General features: G+C 47.7%; 1 protein-coding gene across 1 annotated transcript in view; it reads right to left on the bottom strand.

Moving 5' to 3' along the window:
- Window positions 1-12500, bottom strand: part of LOC125952364 (lachesin) — a 48116-nt gene that overhangs the window by 10086 nt on the left and 25530 nt on the right. Inside the window, exons 4-7 of the mRNA XM_049681811.1 lie at window positions 11040-11195; window positions 10838-10966; window positions 10574-10711; window positions 1929-2093 (exon numbers count right to left, since the gene is read on the bottom strand). Of these exons, the coding sequence (XP_049537768.1) occupies window positions 1929-2093; window positions 10574-10711; window positions 10838-10966; window positions 11040-11195 (588 nt within the window). The remainder of the gene's footprint in view (window positions 1-1928; window positions 2094-10573; window positions 10712-10837; window positions 10967-11039; window positions 11196-12500) is intronic.

Here is a 12500-nt window from a genome sequence, read left to right as displayed (position 1 = left end):
GAGCAAATGAAAGGCATCATTAGTTGAGGAGTGCCTGGTGTGGGTCGGGGCGATGATGATGACGGTGATGATGATGATGATAACTATTGATGTAACGAGAGATCAGTGGAAGCCCGAGGGTGGTCCGTTGGTGCCGATGGATCGTCCGTTGTCCCTTTCACCATGTTTTTGTGATTTTGGTCCGAGAGAATCGTAGTGCCTCGTGGTGGCTTGTGGTCGTTCTGCGTGATGTTGCTGGATGGATGTTTCTAATTTTCCTACAGCAATTGACTCACCGTCCTCCCCGTTGCGGTGCCGCACGAGAAGCGATGCCGATCGAAATTGGTTTTTCAATTTTTACCAATAAACGAAGCGGAATAACCAATTGGAAGGTTGTCAGCCCTTGATAGTGGTGGTAGGGACGGTGGTGCAGAATACAAAAATGATGAAACCTGCTGATGAACCTGCTTCAAATCGTCCGCAGAGATACGAGATAGAAGGCCACTGGTTGTTTATTACAGTGACAAAACGAAAGGAATAGTGGGAGGAATACAAATCAACATTTGGACCAATTTTCTAGTATTCTTCGATGTTGTAACGGCCTCACAGGTTTCGTTCTGGTAATTTTAAATATTTTTAATCCAATGCAAAAGCTTATACTATCATGGTAAAATGTAAAATTGAGCTCCCCGGCATGCAACAGCAACAACACACTTCCTTTCGTAATAGCATTCGAACGAACGGATCAGACCTGGCCGGGATTACCGGAATGCCGTTTGCCGGCGAAATGTCGATTGCTTCTGCTATAGCTATTCTGCATCATCCCAAAAGGAAGGACAAAGGACACCAGTCATTCGACCACAACAACATATGTCCTTGCATTGGCACCACTGCTATTGGTGGTGGTGGTGCGTCGAATCGAAACAATAAATAACGGCCCACCCCAAAAACCATCGGTCCAACATCGAATGACGGATTTATAATCCTTCGATGGTCTCCAATGGTCAACTCGAGGAGGGGCGTACGTAACGTAATCCCGTGCGGTTTGTTCCACCACTCGGCGGTTCGCAGCGACGCGTCCCCAGTCAGGCCGTTCCGTTTCCGGCGTCTCCGAATCCATTAGCTTTCGAAAAACTCAATTACAATTCCTGCCAGCACAGCAGCACAGCAGGTTTCGTCCTGCGTGCCAGCGATGCATTGGTGCTTCCGTCGAACGCGTAACGACGAACCGTATGCCTTCCCAATTTCCCAAAACATCCGTTAATTATGCAATGAAACATTGCCGCGGCCTTTCGGTGGCCAGCTGGAATCCAAAAGTTTATCTTCCATTATGTAGGTAACATTGGCCAGGTGGTCAGAGCTATGTGTGCGTTTGTGTGCGCCACGGAAAGGTAAGTGAGTACGGTGACGATGACGATGAACCGGGGGGATGGCAATATGCAGTCGGAAAACGAAACCCGAGAAGCAAAAAAAATACTAAAGTCCAGATCCCAACTATCATTGGCACGGGCAAGCGACGTTGACGTTGAACCAAATTCGCTGGAAACCTTTTTTTAGAGCCAGCATGAAGCGCTTTGTTCCCGGCACTGCATCACCAACGCATGTGATCGAATGAAACCGAACCGAACCGGATCGAGTCCTCCCGGTCGATGCACCGTCCGGCCAGGTCCGTGCAGCTTTTTCCGATGATCTAGCAAAAAGAAGCGATAAAAAAACGGCCGCCAACCGGAGGGTCGGAGATGGCCACAGTGCGCAGAGTGTTCCCGGTGTTCCGGGAGCTTTTAGTGGGTTTCCTTTAGTGGCCAGCCAGTGGATGCGCTGCGTTCGCCGGAACTACCGGCACTGGGACCGTAGTTCTCGTTCTCGTCTCTTGTCCTAGCGTCCCCGGGCTTCACTGATCTCTCGTCCTAGAGAAAAGGGAAAGGTGACTAGGGGAAGGGATCAGTTACCGTCCAATTTGATAAGTCCATCGGTTTCGCCTAATGAGTTTTTGGCCACGCATCGATAGGATCCGAAATCCGTCGGTCCAACGCTTCGGATCTTCAGACTCATATACTTCGTGTAGCCCGTGTTGCGAGACATCGTTTCGAACTTATCGCCGGTCCGGGAGGTATCTGAAAACGAAAGAGTAAAAAAAACCATTCAAATGACTCACAAAAAAAGAGGGCAGGGACACAAAAAGTTAGTCGGACCTGCTTGGTCAGCTCTGGTCTGGTTCTATACGAGGAAAGAAGCCGAAAATAACAGCAACAAAAAAACGAAGGGAGCAACTTCGGAACGTTAGCGAACAGTAATAACGGTATACGTCAATCAATTTTGCATAATGGAGCAGGTTTGACGTGACCTGTAACGTTGCATCTACACCCGATCACCTGTCCTAAATGGCGCTGGTTGCAAACGATTCTTTTTCCCGAAACATTTTCCCAAACTAATGAAGACATCAATACCTTCCTGTAGGTTGCTTCATTTCCCCGAATTGTCTAGGATGGCATATCAAGATAATGTTTTGTTTTACCGGAACCACGCAAGCTACATGTTCAACCGGCAGCCAAGTACGGCAAGTAGCTTCAATGCTTCACCATCGGTAAGTCGACCATTGTCCTGACCTTGCTTTTCCCCGGCCCGGTGTGTGTGTGTGTGTGTGAGCAATGTCATCGATTTTATGTTGATAATTAGCCCTAATGCGCAGTGGAAATGTCAGGCTAATGACAAACATATTCCCCACAACGGGATGACTATGCTTTCCTCATACGATGACGCGCCGGATGGGGAAACTAGCTTCACTCACGCACAGGACCTCCAGTGCCTAGGATCTCATTGAAGCTACCCTTGCTCTTGCTGCCGCTGTAGAGATCACCATTCCAAGCCGGGTTTTGTTCCTAATAAGGTCCTAGCGGCCGGGTACAATATAATGGTTGGTTCGTATGGATGCGTTCCAATGGTTGGTTGATTCCCACTTCACTCTGTCGACGCGAACAATCGTGAAGCCAGCGATGAACACCACACTCCGTCAATAATGTCATCAGAACATAATGACACGACAACATTGTGCTTGAAAATTATGAGTTTCGATGAGAAGCCGCATGTCTGGTTTGGATGTGAAGCACTCATTCTGCCGTGCTGGAGCTGTAGTGCATCATTTATTTTTCATTAGTGATCGATTTTAAACTAGTTCAGTAAATCATCGTTCGTAGCTGCAAGATGTTGACGTTCTAGAGGATTCAATATTGGTACACCAATTGATTAGTACTAGAAGTAGCACAATTTATGATTTTATTAATTTAACATTGATTAGAAAGTGATATAGAACTAGAATGTTGTATAGAAATAATTCTTTTGAACATAGAATTGTTCCAATCGTTTAGTGTCAAATATTTACAACAGTTTCAAATGTCAGTAAAACTTAAACTAACTCTTTAAAACTATTTCAATCATTTTTTAATCACACCTACTGCACTTAAGCATCAAATGAATATTGTTAAAAAAGGCTGTCCACAATGTTTTTTTAACCACAGTTTTCCAATAAAGTTACACTACACGAACTGATGCAATTACATACACGAACATAATCGTACTACTCTATTGTAAAACGATTATAGAGCCCGGAAATACCGTGGAACATAATGGAAAGCGCATTTTAATTTTACCACGAAACGCATAAGACTTGACAGCAAATGTTGAGGGATCAGGGACGTGGTAAAATAAAACAATTACTACAGTTATGAACAGTAGCGAGCATTACCCACGAATAAAATGTTTCCAATAAAGATTACAAATTCCAATTAAGTTTCATCTTTCGCGTAGTGCGCAGGTGTTCCTTTGAACTGTGTCTCAAATTTGTTTCTCTCTCATCCCGGCTTGCTGCGCCATTCTGCGTATGATGCATCTGTTGGTGACAGATACACCTGCGTCGACTCCTGCTGCTGCGGTGTTTGTGGTAAACCGAACGCTCGCTCGATGTGATGATTTAATTGTTTTATGAGCAAGTGTTACCATAAAACCCACGAACATGCCACTCACAACATCCTTGTGGTTGCACCGAATCTCACAACAAAATGGAGCGCTGATTAAAGAGGCGTTCGCATTTCTGCTGTTGGTTGGTTGATTTGAACACCAAAAATGTAATATTGTTTACATATAGATGCTGGATCAAAGAAATATCTATCGGTTTTAAGAGAATGGCTTTGGTTGGTTCCGTTCACCGAAGTGAATCTGATGTAGAGACATTGCAATAAAGGTCCTTCAAATGTCAATCGAGAACATCGCTACCAGAAACACCGTTGAGCATTGAAGTTTTGGTTGTTTCATTTCTTTTTACCACAGGTTTCGTCCTGCTGCTGGTGCTGCTTAAAATGATACAACCACAACAAGACACCCCCTATGAGGCAATCGCGGTGAGCGGAACGCGAAATCGGCGAGGGAATCGTCGGAATCGTGTAGATAAAATGTAGATCTGCCGGAACATGTGTTTCCCGTTGCGTTGCGTTGCGTTGTGAGTTATGGAGGGCAATTTAGATTCGAATGAGTTGATATTGGAAATGTTTGATGCTCACACCGGTGCTGGTGGCCACCGGTTCATCGCTGCTCGGTTACTCTTCATCCGGCCCCAACCCCGACGATCGATCGGGTGGCTGGCTGGCTGGTTGGCACTCGTCCGGATGCGAGTAGCAAATGTCACTCGATTCACCTCTCGGTTTCTACCAACCAACCAACCAACCAACCAACCAACCTACCAGCTGCAGACCAGACCAGAAGCAAGAAGGAACTGAACTGAAACGAATTAGTATGGAGCACATTGGCACAACGCCACCACCACCACCACCACTGGAACGCACATCGTTAACGGACGTAATTGAGACCGCGCGCTGTGTGTGTCCCCTTCCCGTTTCCCCGTTTTCCCGTTCGGATGGACGCTGGAATGCTGTTCTCGTCTCGTCTACGCAGCCGAACCGAACCGAAGCATGCCCGTGCCGTGGTTTGGCGGATTGCAGTATTAAATTGATTTAATTATAGCGACTGTGAAACGTTAGCATAGATAATTCCGTTGCGATGAGTTGCTGTTCGGTGCGATAACTGCAGAACCTGAATGCTGAAGCTGGGAAGTTGGGAGGTTGGTCCCGGACCCGGTCGTCTGGATTAATTTATCACGGCATTACGCACTAGCACTAGGCGTGTGTGTGTGTGCGAGTGCGTGTTGTGATCAGGGTCTGGGAGTGTGCGGCGTATGGTATGGATCCGCACCGGATATTTGGTCGATCGAACCAAACGGCCACCATTTCCGGGCACCAGTCCCCGAGACTCATCGATAAGATAAAATGTAACGCATTTCCAGCGATCGCACCGGAGATCGAAGCACCGCGAGGTGTGGCGGAAGTAGCACCCAGGTGCGCCCAGCTAGGAAGCCAGATAATGGACCCTTTCGGACCTAATCGTTCCGTAGCGCCGCTAGCTAGTGTAAGGCGGGGAAGGGCAGCTGGGTGCCGGGCTGTGGACATTGGTTGGACATTGGCTGGTAATTTAATAGTCTTACAATGTGGGCACTACATATTGCGCCCGGTAGACGCATTATCGCCAACATAACCACCAACCGTAATGGCGCGGCTGATACGAAGGTGACTGAGTGCACGCTTGTGTGTGTGTGTGGTGCATTGGAAAATGGTGCAGATAGAATTGTTTCAGCGAACGAGAGTGCCCAGCGCGTGATGAGTGTGTTCTATGCGGGCTACGAGAGTACAAAACAATCTCCTCCCCCCTTTAGCCGACCCCTTTTTTGTTCCGGGACCATTACTTCCTGGAGATTAAAATATGTAAATAAGATTATGTGCCGTTATGAAGAGGGCCGGGCCCTTCTCCTACCGAACACCAACATTGAGCCGTAAATCGCTTTAAAATGCTCATTACATGGCAGCAGCGGCAGCATCGCTTGTAACCGACCAAGTAACGATGTTGCATTAGAGGTGCACCATTGTGTTGTGCAGTATCTGTGTTCATTAAATTTTTACAGCAAATCATAGACTACTATACGTGCTGTCCTTTAGGCAGCTAATTACACTATGTTAATTTTAAACGAAAATAATTAACGCATAAGTACCTAAAGGTACTAGTACTTATACCTTTATGGACGTAACTGTATAAACAATGAGCACTCCAGCCATAAGACAGAATTATGCCACTATCCAAACACTATCCACTTCAATTGCTCGACATGCGTTAACAGCATCGCATACATGAAACATTCCTCGTGAGTTCCACGGAAGCCGCAGAAAAAAGAAGTTCCGCGGAAGCAGCAGCAGCAGAAATAAAAAAATCTGTCATTCTTTTGAAAGACTCTCTCTATCCAAACACAGTAATCCTTGTCACGAGCACGACTTGACGGCGGACTTGCATTCGTAATTATCACCAGCTGTTCTTTATTCATTTGTCCTAGTGACACACACACACACACACGGTGGCGCGATGCTAGCTAGCAGTTAGTTAGCCCGTCAGGCTGACATGTAGACGCAACCTCGATCGGAACACCGCTAGGCACTGCACCGACTCCTCGCCAATTCACACACACACACACAGGTTATCCGGTCTGGTTTTACTGTTTTTCACTATTTCATCCGCGACTCATCTCCCGGGTCACTTATTCGCACATCATGGGGCGATGGTCTGCTGTTCGGTTCTGCTGCTCGGTCTCTATCAACCATCCAAGCCGTGAAAGGGGAAAAGCAGCGCAACGCAACGCAACGCAACTCAACGCGGTTATCACGGTGAACGTTCTCCGCAGGTCAGCTCGGACAAAAAACGGCCACAACGACCATGCCCGGCAGACGCGCCCCTTTTGTGTGTCCCGTGCGGTGAACGGAGTCACTTTACAGGAAGCCCTCGACAGGAAGGATCGACGAAGCCCAATCGTTGCAGCAGTTGTCGCACTTTGTCACCATGTACTGCTTTTAAGGGAGGGCAGAAGAATTGTGGGAAAGGAGCGAGGGAGAGGATACATCAATGAGTCCCGGACACAGGGGGTGGGGGGAAAGGTTCACTGTCGTCCCGAAACGAACGAAGGACTCCAGATCCAACGGACCACCGCACTGGTGGACGTCCCAGATTGTGTGAGTGTGTGTGAGTGATGTTGAAAATATGATGATGGAAAATGATGCTCCGATCCAAAAGGTTGAGGGGTGGAATGGGTGGGGGCAATATGAAGCAGACGCAGAATAGCAACATGTTCTCCCTTATGCTGCCAAGTGGTCGACCCGACCAACTGGCTGAAGAGGTCGTGGCATGTACGCAAACCATCGTCGCTCCATCGTCCTACGCGTACGTATGTGACGCACGCTGGCCTCGAAGGATATGCCTCGTCGCCTGTCCCTCCCTCCTTTTACTGTGTTGCTTCACATCCATCTGATCTGATCTGAACCAGAGAGTGACAGAACAATAGAAGCAAGGGTTACCGAGTGGAGGAGAATGAGGAAGAAGGGAGGAGGTTGCTAGCTTGCATACTGCTCGCTGAACGGCCAGGATAAACATGCCGGAGAGCTAAAGCAATCACACTCCTCCAACCCAGCGCCAGGACTTGCACGACGTTCGAAGCGCGGCTGTCGCTGTCGCCAACGGAGAGACGAGAACGGTCCACGGAACGGGCCGCGTGTTCGACGTTCGTTGGTCTGGTGGTGTTGGTGATGGCCGGAGATGAAAGATACCGATATTTAACAGGGTAATGTGTGAAGTCTTCTCCCGTTATCGCCCCCGAGATTTATCTCTTCTTATCGAGTGTTTGAGGAGACAGAAAGGGAAGGGGGGGGGGCAGAGGGAGGGGGGACCGGGTATCTTTGTTCGCATGAATGGCCCTCTAAATAGCTTCATTTCCGGCAGGCACAACGGCCACTCGCACACACACACACACACACAAAAACGCTCGATACTTCCTTCTCGATAAGCATCTTTTTCACGAGCAGTTCGTTCGGTTCGGTTCGGAAGGAAGGAAGGGCTTTCCGTCATCGAGGAATGGTGTTACAAGTGGACGCTCGGGGAAGTTGTGATGGAGCTCATCCACTTTTGTTAGGATGTGAGAAGGTTCTGTTGGTGTCTATGTTTAATGCAATTAAAAGATTGATAAGCATCTCTTTATGGGAATCGTTTTTTATCTCGATTTGGCCTGAGATCAGGCTGTGCATGGTGTGTAGGTTGGATCCGTTATTCGTTGATGTTGAAAAGTAATGACAAAAACTCTAAACAACTTATTAACTAACGTCTTAGGTGTTAGTGAAACTCTTTGCAAGGGTTTTTTGAATATTTTTTAACTTACTAAACTATTTTTTATCTAAGGACGGACGAGCCGTATGTTTATATTCTATAAGTCCTTGGTGCGTTATTTAATTGTAGCAATAGACTATTTGTGCTTTCCAGTTGACGCTCTAGTAAATTACAGTATCGGACTGTTAATATACCTAATTGATAAGTTTCCGTATGTTTAATGCAAAGAAAAGTAGCAGAAAAGGTGCAAAACAGATTTAATGTTTTCGAAATGTCATTCCTTGCTGCTTATGTAGAACATTTGAGCCAAGTATTATGCAAAGGAAAATTTTCCGATTTTTTTTATCCAATCGGATAAGATTCATTCAAAACCCACTCCATGAAAAGATGCATAAATGTTTTCATCTCACTATTGAACGTGAAAAACCTATTTCTTTTGGAATTTGGCAACAATTTGAATGCCATTCTCGTCGGCAATGTTTCTTCGAATGGTTACGGGTTTCAGAAGCAGTCACTTTGTTTATAATATTATTAAATTTTTCCTTCCAATAAACTGCTTCATAATTCATAAAATGATGCATGTCGACATAATTCATAGCATTAAAAAAAACCCACACCATGGCCTTTACGCATCAGCAAAATGGTTTATCCCGCTGGCGCGTTGAATCAATATTTAATTGCTCCTCCTGTCAACACTTTTGAGCAGTATTTAAACATTTCACACCCTTTCAAACGAGAACAATTAGCTGGCTTAATCCCTCACGCTGCTCCCCACGCACACCGTTCGATTGCACCAAATTAGCTGCATCAAATTGACGGACGAACGAAGCTGCTTCTGCTACGAAACGATCCCCGCCTTTACGAGTTGACCGCAAATGGATTGACAGGTTGTGCCGCGACCCACTCCTCCGTCTCCGTCCATCTGAGGAAACCGATTGCCACCATTACGTGCCAATCGATGTGCGAACGACGAGCAGCAGCCAGCCACTCGGACCATCTATCTATGCCAAAGCCGAAAATTGCCAATTAATGCCACTTGACAGGCGAAAGCGTTACCGGTTGAGGGCTTGTTTAAGCTCGACCCGTAAAAGGACACGTACCGCGTGGTTTCGTGGAAGGTGCTCAGATCCACTCACACACACACACACACACACATGACATTCGGTGATTGAACCTGATGTGTGTGTGAAGCGGAAAACCCACCGGAACTCACCGAATCGTCTGCCAACCGAAAGGACAACCGAAGAAGAAGAAAAGTCTTCGTCAAGTATCCCTATCACTTAGCCTCAATTCAATTAACGGAGTGATGTGCTGTCCCTGTCCCTTGCCTTACAGTCCATGGCCATGGCAGTGACCGTGCTGGTCCTGTTCGATGTCTCCTGTTGGGTCCGCTAACCCGAGGAGACGAACCGAATCCGGGAGACTTCAAAAGACATGGATAGATAATTTATTTCGGTGTCCGTCTTGATTGGATTTGACTTCGTTTTTAGTGGCCGAGACCGGGGCTGAACCATGTGTGTGTGTGTGTGTGTGTGTGTGTGTGTGTGTGTGTGTGTGTGTGTGTGTGTGTGCCCTGGCAGCATCAAAAACCCGAGTTCGAAGTGCGGATTGTTGGATTTGACGCATCACGGACCAAACGCACCAAGCGTGAGTCTGGGGGGACCTGTGTGGCCCGTGTGTGTGTGTGCATGTATGTGTTTGTCGACTCTGATGTCGACTCCTTCACCGGCCTTTGGACGACTTTGTCTTCGATGGCTTTTGCGGTGACGGCGTTATTTATTCAAACCCCGAAACCGGAGCCAATGGTTCCGGCTCACCAGGTTCGGATCGGACCATCGGAAATCAATTCACGTCCCTGCCTGCCTGCCAGCCCGACCGGAGGGCTCCAGAGGATAGTCTCTGATCTCTGACCACTCTTGGAAACCGGGGTGATGCTAAGGCTGTGTGTGTTACGGTGCGGGTGTTGGGTCCTTTCCTCTCGGCCTAGCCACTAATTCCCCAAATTGACTAAAGTTTTATTGATTGTCGGTTGATTGGTGTTAAATGGGGAACTAACTTTGCTGACCGAATCTGACATCCGTTTCTGGTCCGCAATCCCTGTCCCTCTCTCTCTCTCTTTCGCTCTCCGTTCCTTTGCCTTTTTGAGGTCGAAAAGGTGTTTCTACGCAGGACTTCGATAGATAGATCAGATAGGGAGCTGTTCATTTATTAATTAGGAAGTAGTCCGGTTGGTTCCGGTCAGTCAAGGAGTCTTCGAATGTCAAACAAATGTGCCGGATTTCTCGGGGAGAGATTTAAGGGTGCTGGGTGAAGCTGGGTTCTGGGAAGCTATTAGTTGGTTTCGTTTGCTTACCGGAGATGATCATGTCACCACGCTCCGTTGTCCAGTAATTGATTGATGCCGGGTACGCCTCGGTGTGACACTCGAGCACCACATCCTGCCCAACATAGGCACCCTCGAGCTGGTTCGGTATCGAGAGCATCGGTGGAACTGTGAAGGTAAGGTACACGAGCGCCATTAGTACGTTTTCACCAGTTGTTTGGTTATTTAGTTGTGTCAGAAAGTGAAAATAAAATTCATCATTTTGGGCTTAGATCTTAGATCGAATGCACTTACACTGTACCCTTAGCTGCACTCTTTTGCTGATGGACGGTGGCACTCCGTTCGAAGCAACACACAGATACGCCGCCATGTGAAGTCTGCTGACCTTCGTGATGTGTAGCGTCTCACCATCGACGACGTTCACTGTGGAACCGGATCGAACAAAGATCGATTGCACTCATTTGCATCTCGCTGGATCTGATGGGCCACTACTTACCACTCTCGCCACCGATCGCCATCTCGTCACCGTCCTCCCGGCGCCACATGACGTACGGTTCCGGGAAGCCTTTCGCCTTGCAGTTGAGCGTCACGTTCGTGCCCTCGCGCACCACCATGTCGTTGCTTGTCAACGATTCCACGATCGCCGGTGGTACTGCAATGGTGGTTGGGAAAAAGGAAACCGAAAACAGGAATGAGAACGACGTTAACGAGAAAGGCCCAGGAGGAGAAGGGTAATACAATTGTTGAGTAGAGGCTCTATTAAACCGGGAATCAGTCGTCACTGATGACCACTTGTGAGGTCACACGGGATGCCACATTCATGAAAATACCGCCGAGCGCCGATGCCGGAAGCGATCATTTCAATCAATCATCTCCGTTTTCCGAAAAGAGCTTTCATCCACTTGCTCTGCTCTGTGTGGGTCGAATGCGCCAACCAGCCCGAATGCCCGAGGGAAAAAGTATTAAACGACATAACGATGGCAAAAGGTATCACCGGCGAGAATGGCCATCGAGCAACATCAAGCGATGAAGCACCACCACCGGTGCGTATCAACGTGTGCAAAAGAAAGGATATGCTGTGCAGCAATTCGGAATTTATGAGAAGCATTAAATGACGCACAGACACACCACACACACACCTCGCCACCAGACTGGATCGAGACCGAAATTATTGAAATTCAATTTTTGTTCTGGGTTTCAATGTCCAACATACGCGCGCACCACAGCTGACAGCTTGTCTCGCAGAGCTCAGCATTAAATGTGTTTCCGGCTTTTGCTTTTTAATGTCTGTGTGTGTGTGCGTGCGTGTGTGTGTGTGTCGGTCCATTCTTATCCTCGAGGGCCGGCGAACTGTGGGATATTTGCTCAGCTGCAGGATGATATAATGCGTTGTTACGGACCAGACCGGCTGATTATGCCAAAAACCCCGCGCGTATACCTCCAATAAGCATATTTGGATAGGTTCGGCGATTATCGTGCCGATGCCATAGCACACACACACACACACACACACACCAACACACGAGCTCAACACACTTGTCGCCGGCTAATCCCCATTCCGCAGACTTTTGGATTGTTTGTTGTTTTCTGTTGCCGAGTAACACCCGCATACCGTTGATGACCGTCGCTTTGGTGGACGGTGTCATGGAGGAGCGAGAGAGAGAGAGAGAGAGAGAGAGAGAGAGAGAGAGAGAGAGAGAGAGAGAGAGAGAGAGAGAGAGAGAGAGAGAGAAAGAGAGAGAGAAAAAGGGGATGCTCTAGCATAAGCCAGCAGCACATAAACAAGCACCACATGCAGCATGGTGAATGGTGAATGGATCATGTCCAGCATGTCATACGGGGAATGCGCGATATTTGTTTGCTTTATCACCGGACCACCCTCGAACCGGACGTGTCAGTGTCACAACGATCAACATGTACACACACACACACACACTCTCTCGCACAAAATTGATTT

Source organism: Anopheles darlingi, chromosome 2 (genome assembly GCF_943734745.1).
Source record: "Anopheles darlingi chromosome 2, idAnoDarlMG_H_01, whole genome shotgun sequence".
NCBI classification, from domain to species: domain Eukaryota; kingdom Metazoa; phylum Arthropoda; class Insecta; order Diptera; family Culicidae; genus Anopheles; species Anopheles darlingi.
Note: the sequence above shows the minus strand (reverse complement) of the source record. Positions and strands in the feature narration are given on the sequence as shown.